Source organism: Sinohyriopsis cumingii, chromosome 6, assembly GCF_028554795.1.
Source record: "Sinohyriopsis cumingii isolate HCF-2022 chromosome 6, ASM2855479v2, whole genome shotgun sequence".
In the NCBI taxonomy this organism is placed as follows: domain Eukaryota; kingdom Metazoa; phylum Mollusca; class Bivalvia; order Unionida; family Unionidae; genus Sinohyriopsis; species Sinohyriopsis cumingii.
In genome coordinates this window covers 84,992,058-85,012,989 of record NC_142966.1, presented here as the reverse complement: position 1 = coordinate 85,012,989, position 20,932 = coordinate 84,992,058, and the positions used below count along the sequence as shown (strand labels likewise).

Sequence of the window (20,932 nt, the reverse complement as noted above, 5' to 3'; positions counted from 1 at the left end):
CACAAGCTTCTCAGAGTCTTTTAGCATCAGGGACTTTGCCTTTTTCTGAGAAGTCTTCTAAATCTTTTAATGAAAGTGTTCTTATTCAGAGTGTAGAGTGTAGAGCTTGGCTTTGTTAACGTTAATCTCCATTGTGTAAACTTGAAATTATACTTAGTCCAGGACCCGTAAAAGTCAGAACATTGACGTCTTTGCCCATCAATAGTGTTCATTTATTACTAGGCAATGAATTAGCTGTAACTAAGGTTGTGGTTAATCTAATTGCAAATTACAACCCTTGTTTAGATCCGAATGTTGGTCCTTTTGAAAATGAAATCCCTGTTTATACCCAGCTTGTGCAGTTGCTGGAACTATGATTAAGAAACCTATTAAGAATGATGTGATCAGGAAATTATTCCTTTAATTGACACATTTTTGGTCGGACTTTTGATAAGGTCACTTTAGCTTCTGCCAGGGATCAATCAAAATGTCTTGATGACAGTGAATATCTTTTTAATACTGCTTCTCTTTATTCCAATCAAGGTACCAACTACAGTCACTCATTGTCGAACAGGAACATGGTCCGGATATCTCCTGTTTATTTCAGTTGGCTATTAGTGAGACTGAAGCCACTTAAGCACTGTTTGCTTTTTCGGAAACATGGAAGCCTTATGAGAGACTGGAGACCACCCGAGTTACCCTCTAGTGATGAGGGGTCAGTAAACTATCCAACTGTTGTTCCTAATTCACATAGAGAGGAAAGTATAGCCAATGAACACCTTTAGTTGGCCATTTAGTGGTCAATAGGACATAAAACAAGACTTTGAGACATATTTATTGGCGAAAGGTAAAGGTGATATTTTTAAATATTGTAGATCTTTACAAACTTGTCTAATGGTAGAAAAATCCAATCAGAATATACCTAAGGCTCATCTGCTACCTATTCCTGCATTTGATGAGCCAACGGTAGACTGTGTGCAGCACCAGACATAAAATCATTTAGGGATTGTTTCTACAATAAGGAAATGGAATTCACTGCTGAATTCACCTCCTATGCATTCCCTTTTGATGATGTTAAAATAACGTTGACCCAAGCAAGAAGAGTGAAATCTCGAATATTATTTAATAAGGACGCACTTGTTCATGTAACATATATTGGTCGAAGACGAGAATGATCGTTTCAGACATTATTCACTTGTTTTGTCGATATAGTGTTATATGAATATGGGGCGAAGTCCCTATAATTAACAATCGCCTGAGACTTAAATATTCCTTAGACAGAAATTTTATATGATTTAATGACATTTGTACTAGCAAAAAAGCAATTGGTTAGAAATGTGTGTGTGTGTGTGTGTGTGTGTGTGTGTGTGCATTGCACCTGCTTAAGGTGGTCGGCCTGTCCAGCAATTATACTATGTGATCACTTTATTTACAGACGAACAATAATGGACCCTTAATGTTACCGATGTGAGAAAATAACTGAAGTGGAACAAGCTACAAGATCAAGTAAAGAAATGATCGCTACTCGTGAAATGCAAAGCGTGTTGGTCGTAGTAGACGCTGGTTGCGTAATTTTTGGTCTGAGTGTGGCTGGAATCACGACTGCAGCAACTGTTATAGGTATACTAGTCGAAATTGTTGTTGGACTCGTGTTAATAGTAACCGGTCTTACTGTCGGCGCTGGTAAAATCATCTCGTCATGGCTGCTTTTGCGATTACTTCTCTACTCAGAACTTCTTGTGGCGACACAAAGTAGTTTCAATACGATTAGTAAAATATATTTCATAGACATCGAAGATAAAATGATTTGCATGGCGGAGTTCGAAATCGTGTTGGTGGAAATGGATAGCCGCCACCACCGACTCCGAGCTTAGATACGGAAACAGGAAGTGGTGGATATGCAGGCAGTGAAAATCGAGTACATGTTTGCATGTGTGCCAGTGTCATGACTCCTATGATTTAACAAAATAATAATGATAATAATAATAATAATAATAATAAAAGAGGATGCTAGCAACTCATGAAGATTTAAACTTAAAGGAATGATCATACGTTTTCATAAATGTATATATTGAATTTTATTTTAATTCTACATATTCTAGTCAGTGAGTGATAAATATGATACAAATCGAGCAAGATATTAATCCATTATACTTCTTTGGTATCATGGTAGATCATGATGTCTCGAATAATGTTAGCTGGATATCAAAACTGTGCAACATTATTTAGCGGTATAATGTATCTGGCCAATATGGTGAAGTTTGTCGAAATCACAATCATGGCGATTTCAGTTAGCTAGCATTCCACTTCAGATTTGTGATATTTTTAAACTATTACTGACTCAAATTACCAGTGTTATTGAACATGTAGACTGGATACCAAATTCTTTAAGGTAGACTCCAGAAATGGACATACTGACTATGCTTTTCCATATTTTTTGCATAATATTTTTAAAATCAAGGATATTCTACTTGACGGATACTTTTACAAAGTTGATACACGTTTAAAAGGAGATGCTGCATACAGTACAAAAACAAATATTTCTAGGTTTGTATATATTTTTCATGAAATTAGAGTCGACAGCTGAGTTATTCACATAATAACACCTGTTCCATTCTATCTCATACTGAAAGTTGCCATTGTTTTGTTCATCAGCTTCATGCGGTCGTTAGGATGATTAAAACGATGAAGATGAACACTTTAGTGAATACAATAACTTTACTTCTGTCTTCATGGACTTTAATACTGACTATTGTTAATTAAACTGTCTCCAATATTCAATTTATATTGAGAATTATTGTAAAACGTTTCTGCTAATGTATAAACAGTATCAATTGATACTGAATGAGGATATACAGGATACATGACGAACATGACCCGATAAAGGTGTAAAAAGAGTAGTATATTGTCGAAACTAAGCATGAGGCCAACCTGCGTCGTTGTGATTTCTATTATTCTATGTAAAGTAATAAATAAACGAAACCAATGTATTTTTCACCTACTAGCTTTGCCATTCTAGCTAAACCTCTGATTTTGGGTATTCCGTCTGCCGGATTATCTACTAGGTAGTTTCCGAGCTTTAGCGTATCCTCTCTCTCTCTCTCTCTCTCTCTCTCTTCCACGCGCATACGCGTCCCTTATTTCTTCCAAGTATTGTAGAATTAAAGATGTTACAAAAAGATTATTCGTGGTGCAAAGCGGGAGTTTTGATCGATCATTATTATCTGTGTTATGATAAGTTGATGGAGAGATCTGGCATTTTGGTTAAGGACAAAAAAAAATATTGTTTTCAAATTATTTTACTTCTTGACTAACACATTCAATGATTCATAAGTTACACAATTCTTAACTTTAAAACAACAAACTTTTTCTTTAAAAATATATTTCTTTGTATACTTATACCCATTACATAGTGCATTTTTACTATGGATAATGTTATCTATATTTAGATTTTCTAATCTGTTGATATACCATTTTATACCTGAATTTCGTTATGTTTACGACTGAAGTTTGTGAATACAGTCATTGCCCATCTGACCGTGGCCTTATTTTTAAATAGATAGCATAATGTTTACTGGAATTTTCGTTCAAGGATTAGTGGAATTTTCCATTAAAATAATTAGAATTCCAGAAAACTATATTGCGTCGTATGTCAAGTGGGGATTAGTACATATAGGGTTGATAAACAAAATATTCATTCCTGTTTTATGATCAGTCTTTGGACTCATTTACAGTAGTGTTAAGATATAATTTGAGAGGAATTATTAATTTAAACTATTTATTGGAATTACAAGTGCTCATTGACTTTGTGGGACTAAAAGACTACGTTGGAATTAGTGAGAACTCATTCAAATGTATTCTGGATTGTATCATTGCGATACATCATCATATTCAAGACTATTGTCTAAGTATGAGTATTTGTTAAATTTTCACTTTTTTACTTGCTGGTTTCGCGTCATTCTGCTACATAGTTTAAACCCACAGTCGGAAAAATAACAATAAAGTTGTTTTGATGTGATGGCACAAATAAAGCATTTTCCATTACCTTTGTGGCAGCTAACACCAATGTCATTGGCGTGGTCGTAATAATTAACCATGAAGCTGGATGCAAAACATTCAGAAATATGCGTCTCTCGTCCTGTACATCCATAATGGAAAAAGTAATAGGTCGGACCAGAACCACGGCCAAAGAAGGCCGAATAAATTAATGACTCATAGCTGAAATAAAAATAGTTCATAGCTTAGTTCAGTGCATTACAGTAGGAAAATGGTATGCACATTTATGTGCGTATTTGAAATTATCTTGTTAAATTTACTTCAATATCATATAATATTTGGAGGATAGACAGTTATATCTAACAAGTGTTATTAAGATATTTTCAAGTCAATTAAAAGCATGTTCTGATCTGGAGAAAATTCAAGGTAAAATATAACCTGGAGTTTCTTTAAGAAAAACACATAATAAAATATTATCTTTATTAAACTAATATAAATAACGTCTCAAACATTAGCAGTGACACATTATCAGAATCAATAAATATGTGGATTGATTTCAAGTATACTTATTATGTTCGATTCTATTCAGCTTAATGCCAAGTCAAATGATGGTTAATTTCATTAAAAGCAAACTAATATTGCGTGTCTACCCGAATGTCTTTTCAGAGTTATATTCTGATATGTAATAGAAGCAGCTCAAAGCCAAGGTTTGATTGATTGACTACTTAATACGGATTGCAGGTGTCATGCACGCTAAACTGATATTTCCAACCTTTAACCACCCATCCTCTCCTAATGAATCATTAGAAAAGCCCACGACAAATGTCAATCTGACTTCACGCTGAAGATACAAAGAAATTCACTCCCTATCTGAGGAAAGCCCAAACTTGTTCACTTAAACTAAAGCCACGCATCAACGACGCCAACTTACTATCAGGATAAATGGTTTCCTCAAACTGCGTACATGGAAAGTAAGTATTACCGATCGCAATAACACTATGTATGCGACTATAGTTCGCATGACGTTCCACCGAAAAAAGTAGGAGACACCGATTTGGGGACTGTACATCATAACTTAGTTACACCACAAGTATCTATATTACACGAGGTGAATGATGACCCAGTTTTCTGCATAACAAGTATCTCTACTTTTTACAGAAAGCAATAGCGAATTGAATAACCACCAGCCTGCGGCTCGCTGGTAGATTGCCTTGACCTTCACTATCAGTACGTCATAATGACTTTGCAATTTGGATCAAAGCGCACGGTTTATTGTTACGGATATCTGATTTAATTCATATTGTTTTAATTTGATTGTTTGTTTCTCAGCTTTAAAAAAAATTGTTGTACATGCCAAACTTGTTTACGTGATTTGGAATTTTTTCAGAAAATAGTTTGATCATGACTGATTCATTTGTAAACACCTAATGCTGACCTGGTTCCCGACTATAATTCAAAATTAGTAGCAGTCACGTGTAAAATATGAAAAAGTTATTCATAATTAATTTTTATTATGGGAATAATAAGGCTAAGATCGAGGCTGTGTTAAATAAGGACCCTAGGCTTGTAAATAGCTTTTAGTGAAGTAAACAACTTTTTTATTTTATTCTTAGAGTAAAACGATTGGTTTTTGTCATCGCCACGTTGAGAGTACTTGATGTAAACATTACCACGTGACCCTCACCCGGGCATCTGTTTTGCGCAGTATTCAGGTTTTAAACAATCGTTTTAGAAAAATAATCTCAGTCTGAGCTTAAAACACTTGATGTTAAGTCATTTCCTTATGTTGTAGCCAGTTTTCGAGTTATATGTTCATTCTTCTTCAGATTATTTTCTATTCTATAAGATTAATTCGTTTTCCTCGAAATATTTTGAGTTCTCATATAGAATTCTTGAACAAAGACATATCTTACAAATTTTATTTGGCTTTCCAACACCGGTTTATTGTTTGTAAATAACACAGAACTGTAGACATTCGAACACCATAAAGGATACAGTATACGTAATCGCCTTCCATCTTGGATTTTTCGTTGGGACTCGAACTTGAATTCCTTATAACATTTTATTATTAGGACTTCTACAATTTTAGTCGTGGATTATTCTTTGATTATTTTTGGATTTTACTCTTAAAACCGTAAGTTCTTATTTTTTTCATTTTTTACAGTATTATTCCAGGGAAAAAAAAAATTATTTATTAAATTGTTCAGAGCTTGTTGTTTTCACTCTTTCTTGTGGTACTGTTTATTCGAGCCTAAACACATAAAATTATCTATAGGCAGGTTGAATTTTGCTACGGTGAATAGTACCCTTAGAAAACGTTTATGACCAGAACTCAGTAACTGCTCCATCAACCGTTTCACATCGGCTTAAGAAATATAATGAAGATTTGCATCCTGAATAAAACAGCTTATGGGTTCCGACCACTAATTTGTTTACAATAGAACCTAATCTTAATATATTAAAAATACAATAGTTTCTATATTAGATTCGCGAAACTAGCCAAACATACTTCCATTCATTAGAATCAGGTAAAATGTTTCCAACCTTGAAAATCGGTACTCTATTTTTGTATCCTCCCACACACAGAATGAATAGCGGGCTGCAAAATAATTAGTGGTCTGATACCGAATAGCATTGTTTGGTGTGCATAATTTATGTTTTGACAAGCTATGACACCAAGTGTGCCCAACATTAATCTGGGTGGTGTTGTCAGCACACAAAATAATAATCAGCACATATGTGATGCTGACAGACGATATGACTAAAAGTTTTCTTTGCAAGAATTTTTTTATCATGTCTATATATATACAGGTGAAGAAAGCTGAATAAATAAGAAAAGTGAATAAATGGTTTGATTTTATTAGTTTGGCTCATATTGTTTTCATTTAATTTGTGTCTGACAATCTCATGTGCATGTATGAAATATGTACATAGGGGCATTTAAAAGGAGTATTACATTATACCCACCATACACTGTTTTCATCACATTCTGGTGCATAGATGATATTTTGGATGCCTAAAATGTTCTTAATTATAGCGTTTGTTCTCTTCACTCGTATATTAAAACCGGTTTTAGACAGCTAAGAGAATATTCGTGCTTCGTATCACTTTCCGCATGAGAAATATTTATAGAGGGACTGCAATAAAGCTCCTAAAGTATACCAACTTGTCAGCTGATATTATTTCTCTTTGATGAAAAGAAATGATATAAACAATGCAGGTTATAATTCAGAAAATTCACAACAGATACTCTGTTCACACTTCGACACTCAAATCATACACTGCAGCCATATTACAACATCATGAATGACAAAACCAAAGAGGAAAACAAAGGGTTATATTAATAGGAGACATTTTCATTTCCAACCAGAAATATTTAATATATTTCTGATTAATGAAACAAATTAATTTGAATAATATATATATATCATATATATATATATATATATATATATATATATATATATATATATATATATATATATATCAGAATGATAAGTAAAAGTTCATCCAATGTACAGCTGACAAGATGTTACACAAAAGATCAATTATTCCGAGAGACAAATTTACTAGTTGTCTTCCAAAATATATGTACCATTTTAGTGTGAAGGGGCTGATTGATGGTCTAGAGGAGGTAATATATTCACCTTAACTAATATATTGGCACATCGAGTTGGAAATTATATTTATAGGTTACTGCATTTGTATGCGAAAATATGAACGAGTTTTTCAGATGGAAATAATGCACTACGTTGGAGTGTAGTATATCCCTCCGACAAAACGAGTTCATATTTTCCCATACAAATGCAGTAACCTTTCTATTATATGCTCATTTTCTTATTCTGCCTAAAGCATAATTATATAAACAAAAATACAGGATAAGAAACAAACAAACTGAATATATGCCGTATTCCAAAATAAATATACAAGCGCAGATCCATCATTACACAACAACAACATTATTAATGCGCACATAACTCCGCCTAGATAAATTGGAACTTAGTCGCGCTAGACATAACTTTCGAAAGAAAATGGCGTTTTGGTCTACTTAAAATTGATATTTGGAGTCATATTGTGAATGGATACGCATTGCAATAACTTTCCATTTAATCTGGAATGAATAGATTTTGGTATTTTTGCCGAATTCACGAAATTTCATGATTATGGACAGGATTCATCTGTGCCAATTCTACATGAAGTACATCTGACTTCAGCAGCGTGTTGACATCTGCAAGTGTTTTTCTGTTCTGTCATTAAATGTTTGAAATCATAATGTGGGGAAAATATGAAGTATTTCATCTGAAATTATCAAAACGACTCTATGAAATATAATGTTTATTTCATTTTGGGTGCAATAAAGAAGATGTAATTGCACTTGTAATATAGTCACAATTACAGTACAATTTCGAAATGTGTAATCAAGCTTGAGAACGCATGACATGTCTCATGTAATTTAGATTTGCAGAACTAAGAAAGTATATTTTGAGGTAATTCAGGATGTAAAACTGTAAGTATATTTTTTGTCATTCTTATTACCAGCTAAAGAACCAAACAGTATATGCCTTGTCGCTTGAATATTATTTGTAGGGACCCAGAATTTTATGAAATCTGGCGTCTATCGATAGCCTAAATCCGAAATATTGTATCAAGAAAGTTAACATGGAATGTGACAAAGCAGCTTGCATGTGGTATTCCACTAAACATCTGCTTTAGTTCATTCACAAACCAAAACGTAAAGCGCCCACTATATGAGTGTACATGATTTGTTTACAAAGTAGCTCCTAATACACTAATGAGCACACGCGAGTACAATATGAAGTGCACGTGAGTGCAATATCGTAAAATACTAAACGATTCCGACAATGAAAAGTTAAAGGAGAACAAAAATGAGTATATAATAATATAAATTAAACTATTTTAAAAGCACCGTGCTACATAAAATATGGTACATTTTACATGATGCAAAACAATGTGGTAATTGAACCTTCCAAACGGCAGTAGCTTCTTCACAGTTGTCAAAGTTCAAGAGTTCCATTAACTATTTATAATTACTCTCGCGCCTGCTCTAAGGTACTCGAATGATGATCAATTTTATTGTCATTTCTCATGAAGTAACTAATGCAACTGAAACAAATACAGTGATGCCCATAGTTGTTATTGAAACACGCCCTATTCTCACCTCTGTAGGGATCGGACAACTAACTAATTTCGCATACAATTTGATGTTAATATATTAACATATAAAATTAATTTCTGCATTTGATTGTCATGTAAACCACGCGTATGTTGATAAGAGCTAGATACATTGTTGTCAGCCTGTTCCGCAGATTTCTTGGAGTCTCGTGTTGTTAAGGTGGAGCTCTACAGTTTCTTATTTTGCATTGGGCTAGATTTATAAATAAAAGCCTATTTCCCCAGATTTCCGCATTGGTTATACTGGCTATTTAGAAAAACATCTTTCATATCTCAGGTGTTGTTAAAAAAAAACTTTTAATTTCCTTTATTTTGCTGTATGATTGATGGGTGTAATTCGGGTTATAGTATATACAGCTTGACCTTACTTCAGATATATACCTATAAAAAAAACTGCTACCTCCGCATGGTCATTTTTACTTAATGGACATCAGAGGTAAATTGTATAATAAGAGCTAATTAATTTTTTTTTAATGTTATATATTTGCCAGTTCATTCATTGACCTTTCAGACGGTGGTATTGTCTAACCTGGCAATTTTGTTTTCCCTATTTTAATAACTGGTAAAGATAGTGTACTTTAGATTAATTCACGCTGATTTTTCGATTACATGTGATCAGTCATTTTGGTTATCTGTGTTCTTAGATCATGTGCTATTTCCACAAATACAATAACCAAATTTCAGCCACAGTACATGAAAGAAACATAGAGGTATGCCAAAATTCTCTCCAAAAATCATATTTACTAGCCAGTGGTTACATCTATAAATATTTAGGATTCTATTGTATATTCTTCACCAGTAAATTGGTTATCTGGCTGTAGAATAATTGGTGTCCCGATACCTTAACGCAGACATACTTAGTAAAACGGCCAGAAACGTTATTCCGTGGGTAGACTACACGATGGCTATATATTTTATTTCATGTAAGTATATCTACTTGTAACCAGTATTTGGTAACTGCATCTGAGAGAATGGGTGGAGGTGGGGGTAAGAAAGTAGAAGTATGCAGTTCCTTCAGGACATTAACAGGAAACTGAGAATTTCACACTTTTCAGATAGTTTCCATTATGTAAATTTAATATATCTAATTTCTTATATATCAACATCTAGACAACCATCACTACAACTGCTTATTTTCATAATGGCAGCAGCAATATAAGCAAAAACATGTATTATCACCCGGAACTTATATAACACGCAGAAAAGTAATTAGATAATATAGTAGTAGTAGTAGCATAGCCACTTGGGATAAGTCCATGTAACGGTTTTTTTCGTCTTTATAATTTTTTTTTAAATTTTGTTATTAGTTTAAAGCTAAGTGAGGAAATGTCTAACAAATATACATCAATAAAGTTCCAAACTTATGAAAATTGTTAGAGGCTCGAATGAGTCGCTCTTTAAAGTTGGATAAAGTAATAGTCAAACTCAGAACCATTAAGAAACATGATAATGAAACATTAATTTGTATATTATCTATACGCCTCGACATTATCACGTCAGGTCCATTTTTTACATAACTGAGAGATTAATCTTTATACTTTTTTACCTCTATATCGGTAGCTTATTTGCTTCATTCATAAACAAATCATTTCTCATAGATACATTTAGTTCAAGTACAACATTAATTTATTGTGTGGAAGCTAAAACAAATGCTTTCATGACCATATAAGGAACATTGGCGGGGATTTTCAACTAGTTTGTTTAAAATTAAGTTTTTCTTTTCTTCTCATTTTTAGGAGTGGAGGTGAGTGTAGCAATGTGATTAGCTGAGTCTAGTTGATGAGAACATAAGACATGAATTACGCTTCATTTTCCTTAGGTAAGAACAATTAGATTTCGCCCAACATAAGTTGTTGTCATCAACTTGAGCAAAACAGTAAACTGGCATATTTAATTACTGTTTTTTGCTGATAACTATTACTGATTTCATAAGCTGCTCTTTTGATAAAATACATATCGTTATTTACTGCTATTTGTCAAACATTCCAGCACACATATTAATTGAATTTTTCAGATAATCAGAGACCTCGTGTAAACATTACGAAATTCCCCGATATTGTAAAATATTCAAATTAGTTGTTTGAATTTAACGCCATTTCGTAGCGCAAAATGTGCTAGATTATCTGGCGAAATCACCCTCCGGTGACACGGAAACATCTTAGTAAGAACCATCGACCCGTGGGAAGCTACTGGAAACTGTCGTACATAACCAGACTGGCCGAGCCCGAGACTCGAACTCACACGGACAGAGGTGAAATTACAGTGATCGGTAAAGGGAAGCGCTTTAGACCACTCGGCCACCCAGAGATCTTCAAAGTAGTATTAATTGTCATTGTTTGTTTGTGTTTGCGATGACGTCGCAAGAACCCTTGTTGGTAATATTTGCGAATTTCTCTCTGGTTAATGGACCTGAAGAGTATAAGAGTATCATGGTTTACGTCTGTCGCGTTCTTCCATTGTCTCTATTTATATTTTTTGCAATGTACTTCTTCTTTATATGCAAGCAGAGGTATTTTAGTTTTTAATGCTTGTGTGTTTTTTTTTTTTTTTTTTTTTTTTTTTTTTTTGTGGCTAAACGTTAAAACGCAGTGCCTTCTCGCTCGCTGAACCGTGTTCAACGCCCTGGAAGCAATGAGCAATCGACACTCCGCCTATTTCCCACTCCATGTTTAGTATTGGACATTTATGTGGGTTGTAGGGTCTTATGTGGGTTGTAGGGTCAGAGATAGTAGCCTATCAAAAAGTTGGTATTTGTTGCCACCTTGCGGTGTAGGCATAATGTAGCCGCTTTCCAAAGGACCTAACATGCTTAAAACCATGTTACTTGGAGTTATAACTGCAGGAAATCGATAGGAAAATGATTTATTTTCTAAGAAATTGTAAGTATTATGCTCGTTATATCCTTAATCCGCTGAGAGAGATGAAACTACAACATTGATGAAGTTTGACCTGGTACTCGCCATTTGCATTGCTAGTCACATAACAACACAAATCTCGCAATCTATATGTCCATTAGCTCAGAGGCCCAATAGTCAAGTGATATTAACAATAAACGCCCTTTCCAAAGTTACTGTACACAAATTCGAAAATATTAGCAGCAAGTCACATACTGTTTATAAAATAACGAAAGGACACGTAATGTTCATCATATTTGTTCAGAGAACAACGATGGGAAACCTGTCGCTGTCGCAGCAACTTGGAGAAAGTTAGTCTCATCAATAATAGAGCAAGTGTCAATGATACTTTTGTTTTGTCACGAATGAACCTCGATTGAGAGAGAGAGAGAGAGAAAGAGAGGGGGTGGGTTGCCGGAAGTGGCACATTTATTAATGACCCAGAATAGTGCGTACCAATCAGCGCTAGAGTGGAGTTAGTCATTTGCTTACCACCGAGTTATTACAACAGGTTACCTTTTGGTTAACAGAGAAATGTGTCAAGTCTATTCTATTTGAGGAGTATTGTGTGCAGGGCAAGTGCCCCCCACCCCCGAAGTTCACCTAAAACATGTTATGGTCTAAATCCGTAAAATCTGAATAGCTGATCACTATATGTTCGCCCACATGCCCCGCCACCTCCCACCCCCACCCCCGCGAAAATAAGTCTATGGCATCCTTGATAGTGTCTGGTAGTGTCTAGTCATAAGAAAATAAGTATTTGTATACTCTTCACTCGTCTCATTTTGTACGCTAATCAAGTTGCCTGTACATGGACTGACGCTATAAAATAACAACTGATTATAAGTGAGGTGACAGGAAATCTATGCGGTCTACTATTTATGAAGAAAAAAAAAACAACTTGTTCTATATTTAATGTTTACTGGAGCTGTTTCTCCTTGAACGTTACGAAAAAATTAATTTGTAGAAATCGCAATTGTTAGCTTTTCTACAAAATTTTAATCGTCATAAATCGTATTCATTTTGAAAGTATTGTCCGCTGAAATCGGGTCATTGTATGACAGTGACCTTTTCCTATATGAAACTGACTGGGCTCCCTTTATTCTTTATATTTGGCAAAGAATGCACGTAACATTCACGTGAAATACGTTCATCAAATGTTCGGATCACATTCAAAATTGATCGACATTGGACCCTGTCGAATGGATGCGGATCCTTATGTAGTGTAACATTAAAAAAAAAATGTATATGAATATGACTGTCATATTTTCATAGGACTGGGCAATTGTACTTTAATTAGAGCTTGGTCATTCAAGTAGGACTTCTGTTTGAATCAAATAAGGCGCCCATTGTATTCCAATCAAAAGTTATTTGTTTTCATCTAGGACATTCTCTTTTCATTCCGTTGCGACTCTTTGGTCTTATGCTAAGTAACAGAAAAAAGCGAAAACTAAGAAGTTTTGCACAATTCAACAAATAATTTGTCTTGAATACTAAGTGAAAATTTAAAATTAACTTACAGTATTGTAAATTAAATCCCAAATAGCAATAAAAGTTCTATTATAAGTGCAGAAAGGATAAGATATTACAAATGAGTTCCAGTAGTGTTCCGAATGAAGTCCAGTTTTGTGCTGATTTGCCAATACGCTTGAATAATGTGAATATTCTGACAGCCTTGATGTATCACAATGATATAATCCCCAACGTCTTTGACAGTAATTATAAAATAGTTACTCAATCCAATAATAATTGATATAAATATATCCACTCAAATTCTAATTGAAAACAACCATATGACTGTTGACAATACAGATGTTTAAAATAGGAATAATTAATCACCTTATTCACTAACTTATAAAACGAAAAACAAGACACAATTTCAGAACCAGGATGAGGGTCAGATATTAATTTCCAGAACATTTAATCTTCTCAAAGTCAGGCCCTTTAACAGCCAACCAATCAGAAATCTGCTGAGCCAGAATTTCATAGGAGGAACCAATGACCTGAACTCAAATGGCTTCAAAATCGTCAACAAGATTACTTGTCCACTTTCCAAGGTCAAAATGCCCAGGGGCCCCGAGTGGCCGAGTGGTCTAAAGCGCTCTCCGTTACGGATCACTGCCATCTCACCTCTGTCTGCGCCGGTTCGAGTCTCCGATTCAGCCAGTGTGTGTATGTGAGAAAGCTTTCCGGTAGCTTCTGGTGGGTTGGTGGTTCTTTCCCGGGTTTTCCCGGGTTCTTCTTCCACCATTAATACTAACGGCCATGTATAGCTTATCGTGTGCTGAAAAATGGCGTTAAACCCCACAACAACAAAAACAAAATTAAAAGGCCCACAAAATCGTGTTTATTAAAAAAAAATCCTCATCTCAAAGTATAAACCCACAATGCAGATAATTAGCTTTTTAATATGTTGTCTCCTAAACGATCATTACAATCAACAATTATAAATAAAAAGAGAAATAGATAATATATATATATATATATATATATATATATATATATATATATATATATATATATATATATATATATATATATATATATATATATATATATATACATAGCAATACTTAAAATAATATTATTTATTTGGACTTTGAATTCCTATAGGTCAGTGAAAGGTTTTAACACTTCTTAGTCTCACGTACAATCCTTGAAGGTGTTCGTACTTTTGTATCGTAAAATTGAGATAAAATCTTTCCATTATATAATCACTTTTGTCTCCTTTACCTTTACATTGTCAGAATCGTGCAGAATTTTGCAGTACTGAACACATTGATATTGCACGCACGTTAATGACACGTGTGCCTATAAATAGTATATTGTATTAGAAACTACTTTGTAAGCAATCCATGTACACTCATGTAGCAGTCGCTTTAGCTTTGGCTGATTATATTTGTTTGTGAATAAACTAAACAAGCTGTTTCATTAATTTGAAAGTATAGATGATAAAGTTAACGATGTCGACGATTTCACTGAGTCAGGCACGAAACTTTCAAACAAACAAACAAACGAATGAATGTGATATTGGCACTGTAAACAACAAACGTGAGAGATGGAGTAATCGAAAATTCCTTTCTGATCATTGAAACAATTCTTTAGGAGAATATTCGTATCTTTTCGCCAATATAATGGTTCAGACTATGATCAGTGCTCTATGGGGTCGATATAAATAGAGCACATAAAAGCATATTGAGGCCAAGGGCTATCGCATATGTATCAGATACATACCATTTGACAATTCTCTGTGTGTGTGTTTGTGTGTGTGTGTGTTTGATTCTGATTTTTAATGAAGCTTTAACAATGTTTCAATCATATCGCTACGATGTCTGCAATGTGGCAGTTTATGGTGATATCTAGCATTGGGCATCATGCCGCAGACATGTAGCATGATGTCCCACCCAATCACTTTATCCTGACACCAGGCCGACCAGTCCTAACACTAGCATCTTAATGCTGAACGCCAAGCGAGGCAGCTGTTAGTACCATTTTTATAAGTGTTTGGTATGACTCGGCCGGGAATAGAACCCACGACCTTTCGCATCTAATTCGGACACTCTAACCACTAGGCCACCGGAATTTGACAAGTCAGTAAAAACACTAAATTCTAGACAGAAATGCAACTTAAGTTTTGTGTAAGAAACTAAGAGCATCAGAGCCAGTAAGCCAAGACATCGAAAAAATATTATTTCCGTTGGCTAACTGGACTGTCACACAACAACAGCTTTGAGATTTTCCCCCGTGTAACTATTTTGATACAATGTTATGTTACAGATAGTAAACACACATGGTATGATATATGTCATAGTTGGGGTCCTTCCAATAGGGGCACGCAAGTGAGAGGTCATAAATATGTCTTCTTTAGCTGATAATAAAAATGGTGATAAATATACTTACATTTATGTATCTTGAATTTCCTCAGAATGTGCTTTCATAGTTCTGCAAATCCGAATGACATATCCTGCAAAACCTGATACACGCCGAAACTACTGGAATTTCGAGTACATTTCCAGCTGAAATCCATTATCCTCACTGTACTAAATTGACCCAATAATCAGTTCATCATAATCAGAAAAGCATAATTGAGTTGGATCAGCATAGAAACCCAAAAAAAAACAAAAAAAAAAAACATGCGCACTAATTCATAATATGACTCTAAATTTCAATTTTAAGTAGACCGAAACTACAATTCTTTTTGAAACTACTGTTGAACGAGCGCGCAATCAAGTTCCGAGAATGCTGGGCGGTGGCATGTGTGCATTAATATTGTTTTTGTGTATTGATGAATATACGGTTGTGTTTATTTATGAATACAGAACAAATTTAATTACTTTGTTTCCTGTCGTGTATTTTTATAATTAAGCCTTAGGTAGAATAATTATAATATTAATCTAAGTAAACGGTTTCATATTTTCCCATACAAATACAGTAACCCGTAAGTATTTTTGATCACTTGGTTAAATTATTATTACTGATTTTGGACCGATGATTCTATTTGTAATTGAATGATGTATAATTTTAGTGTCTAGTTTGATAGAGTATATTAGTACGTGAGATTACTGAATCTCTTTCGAATTTAAATTCTTCGTTTTTAGCTTCGCATTTACTTTGAAAGGATAGTAGTTTTGAATGGTCGCTTAAATTACCAATTGTACGTACGGTTTTTGCATTATTTTGTTCGTAAATGATGTAAACAATTTGATTTAGTCATTCCGTTATCCATTAGTAGTACATGATCAGAAGAGTCAACCAGCTACATATATTTAATGTAATTTTAAGGCGAATTTTCATTTAAATATCGATCGTTCACCACCCGCTGTATTTGATATACGTCCGCGGTTACGTTAGCTTAGGCATGCTAGCATGAGAGAATTTTAGCAAACAATTTTGTACATTTTGCCTTCTTTGCACATTTTGTTCATGCACTTTGTTCTTACAATCGATACGTAGGTTCAAACATTCGGGAGAGTGTGCAAACACAGCTTAAAAAAAAACAAAAAAAAAACAAAAACAACAACAACAGCAAAAACAACATTTTACAATTATCTCACAAAGATATATGCGACGGTTTGCTAATACCGTTATCAATTATCTTAGTCACTAGTCAAATTCCTGACACACGCGATCCCTTGGTTGATATAGTGCACTTGAAAAGTGTGTGTGTGTGTGTGTGATTCTAATTTTTAACATAGCTTTAAAAAAGTTTCAGTCGTATCGCTACGATGTCTGCAGTGTGGCAGTGTATAGTGATGTCTGGCACTGGGGCATCATGCCGCAGACAAGTAGCATCATGTCCAACCTAGTCACATTATCCTGACACCAGGCCGACCACTCCTAGCACTAACCTCTTAATGCTGAGAGCCTAACGAGGCAGCTCCTAGTATCATTTTATAAGTTCTTGGTATGACTCGGCTGGATTTCGAACCCGTGACCCCCCGCATCCGAAGATGACACTCTATTGATTAGGTTACATTAACGTTCTAGCAGCGGGGATGGGGATGGCGGGTGGGGTGGACCATATAGCCTCGTTCTGGTATTTCTTTTATAAACTGATACGATTGCTTTTACAAGCGAACAAACTGAAACGGTCCCCTGGTATTGTGTATACACGGCATAACTATTTTCCCACGATAAGCGATTATATCGGCTGCCTATTGCGTGAATTAGGTTAGTTAAGTGCGGTCGCCCGCCTTTGTTACTGTTTATGTGAGTCAAGAGGGGCGACAATTCGTCCGGCCTTACAGTTTTTTTTAATATTTTTGTTGTTATTGATGTTGTTGTAACGAGTGTGCCGAGAGGATAAAAAAGGTGAGCAACGGTCTGTAAATAAATATTTATTACATCAGTAATACAATGAGCGAGTATGCACTGATTATGGAATCTGACACAGCTAAGTTAGGTCGACAACGACTAGATGCGATTAAAATACATCTCCCCGTCCGTGATTCTGCCAAACAAAAATTACAGGGGAGACAGGAAGCTCAATTGGAATCTGCAGAAGATACAGCAGAATTATTTAAACCAATTTTCGAACCACCTAAAAAGATCGTTGAGGCAACAACGGCATCACATCAGATTATTTAAGTATTGCAAAAACAAAGAAGCTATAGATTCTGCCGACGAAACACTTGTTGAAATTCAGGATGTCAAAAATATTGTCGAGGGTAAATCTAAACCAGAATTAAAAACTAGATAATTTACTACGGAAGGCTATATAGAAATGATGAAGGGTCCTATTAAATTAGCTGCGTTTTGATATCCGCTGCAGCGTCAGCTTCTAAAACCAGAAATTCGCACCACTTCAAAAAACAAGAGTGGGATAAAATGGTATTTTGTGAGTCCGAGGGTATTTCAATCACTAAAGAACATAAAAAAGGTTATAACAGTTTTGTTAAGAAAGTTAATGAACTGCGAGGGATTACTGCAACACCAATTCCGCCACCCCCAGTGGTGGTGGGGTATGTGATTAACTTGACCAGATGTAAAACCAACACCACCACCAGGGCGTCTATCTCGACCAGATATACAACTATCACCACCACCCCGAAGGTGGTGCCTCCCGATTCCTCCGTTACCACAATCGCTAATACGATTGTATGACGTAGATACTGATTCTGGTGCTACTGGAAGTGGTTTTGACACTGCTGGTACCAGTACCAGGAGGAGTGGTCTTGTTACTCCATGCCCCAGTAACGTCCTTGCTGACTTTGATGGACTAGAGATATTAATTGGTGGGCGACGAGCTGGTAATAATTCACCTGAAATTATCAATGAATCAGCTGCTATTTATCAGCGATTATTTGCGGTAATAATACTATGGATATGAACGTTTACTGGTTACTCATCGATGCAATTGCCAACGATTATTACAGTGACTGATTAGAATTAGATCACTGACAGAAAAAAACCCAATAACATGATTATACATAATACTCAACTTCGACCTACTCTGGTCAGAGTGATTAATTCATGATTGCCTGTATACAAAGCGATCTGCGGAGATGGACTCAGTGATGTTATTCAGGGTCTATACAGAAGGATAGCCCAAAGGATATACAGATGGTAAAACAATCAGGAATGAAAGATATTGATGTTGTTCGTAAAAAAAGACATTGTACTGTGTGTAATGTTGCTAGTAAAGCATTTTCTGCTGTCAAATAACGACTATGACGATTAATACGCAGACAAAACCCACAGCCAGTTACACTTCCAATCACTGAATTGATGCCAGATAATGTCAGTAAAGTATTAAATCGAGCTTCAGATGAATGGTTGAAAGAATTAGCTGGTGAAGAAGCTCTGAATATAACTGAAAATCTGGTAGAGGGGAGTGATCTTCGTGTTATACGATAATGAATTAATAATGTTCAAGCGTGTATCTGATCCAGCATTTGACGTGGACTCCCCAGTCCTTAAAGATGAAGCGATACGTAATGATCAATATTATTCTTATGAAGCACAAGACCCAAACCAAAGTGGACGAATCGAAATACAAGTTCAAGATACATCCAGGTATTACCTGCCGGCCGAGGCATTTATCGAAGTTCGTGGTAGACTTGTAAAAACTGATAATACTTCATATGGTGCTCAGCTAGGTGGATTTGTTAATAACGGAATTATGGCATTGCTTAACAATGCACGATATATTATCGACGGCTGAGAAATCGATGTATGTCACGATATCGTAGATGTTGCCACTAAGATATTTGGTCTCGCAAGATATTCCGATGATTATTCAAAGTCTGCTGGCCCATCAATCATGTTCGCAAAAGATATCACGGATAACCCGTTGACCGACCTTATCTTCTTCAAGGACCTGAAAGTGCCGGTGGAGCACATTACGTACCGGTTGAGAATGTGCTCGTCAACTTCAACGTCAATTTCTACTTGGGATTCTCAACAAGAAAAAAATCAAATTAATGCTGGGGCGTGGGGGAGGATTTAGCTGTGAAAACACAGAGTTGTACTTGTGCGAAAAGGTACGGAGGACGGTGCTATCTGGCACGCTGAAGGAGTTGATCCAGCTGCATCTGCACTTCTTCATGGAAAAGTTCTTCTGACAAACTTTCGTTTGCCAACAATGACACCGTCGCTTACCGAAGAACAACGATTGTTATTGTTTATGGAGTAAGACGATAACTCAACATTTTCATAGTTGACGATGACCACAGACTCGCTTAAAAGCACAATTGTTTGCACATCTGAATGTCAGATCACATCACAACAGGGGGTTTTAGCACCACGACATGTATTTATAGCTTTTCAGGATGACGCACGACACAATTAGTAAATAAAAAATCAGTTTGTGTTTGACACACTTGGGGTTAGTGAAGGTTCATTAAGAATAAACGGACATCAAGAACCCTCAGAGGACATAATTTTGAGTTTTTATAATAATCACGTTGAACGTGCGTATTATCGGTTGATGGCATTCATGGGGCGTGATGAGACTCTTGAATATGGTTTGCAGATATCTCATTTTGATTTTACAAAATTATATCCGATCTATTATTTTTAATGGAACACTTGGATTTTCAGACAATCAGTCGTTGACATACACTTTGAAGTAGGTGCCCTGCCAGTTGGCCCCGATCCTCTTTACAGAGATGTCGCTACTGTCCGACAAAACAATGTTGCCTGATGGGTTGGGTGGATGAATGAGAGTGGTTGATGTCCCAATGTAAAACATGTAAGTGTTTTTTCCATCAGTAATTAAATCGTCGTTGATATATTTATTATAATGTCATATCATCCCGTGAATGTATCTCTGACCCCTGGTCAGATTTTTAAAAAAATCACAATCGGCAGCGAAATAAAAAATTCTGGAAGAAAATAACGTTGAAATCCTCGGCGTTACACGGGTCAAA

General features: G+C 35.3%; 1 protein-coding gene across 1 annotated transcript in view; it reads right to left on the bottom strand.

Annotated features, from left to right (window-relative positions):
- The window catches only part of LOC149797359 (scavenger receptor cysteine-rich domain superfamily protein-like), a 203,561-nt gene that overhangs the window by 78,246 nt on the left and 104,383 nt on the right, over positions 1-20,932 (bottom strand). Inside the window, exon 8 of the mRNA XM_089962112.1 lies at positions 4,025-4,197. Coding sequence (XP_089818238.1) covers positions 4,025-4,197 — 173 coding nt within the window. The remainder of the gene's footprint in view (positions 1-4,024; positions 4,198-20,932) is intronic.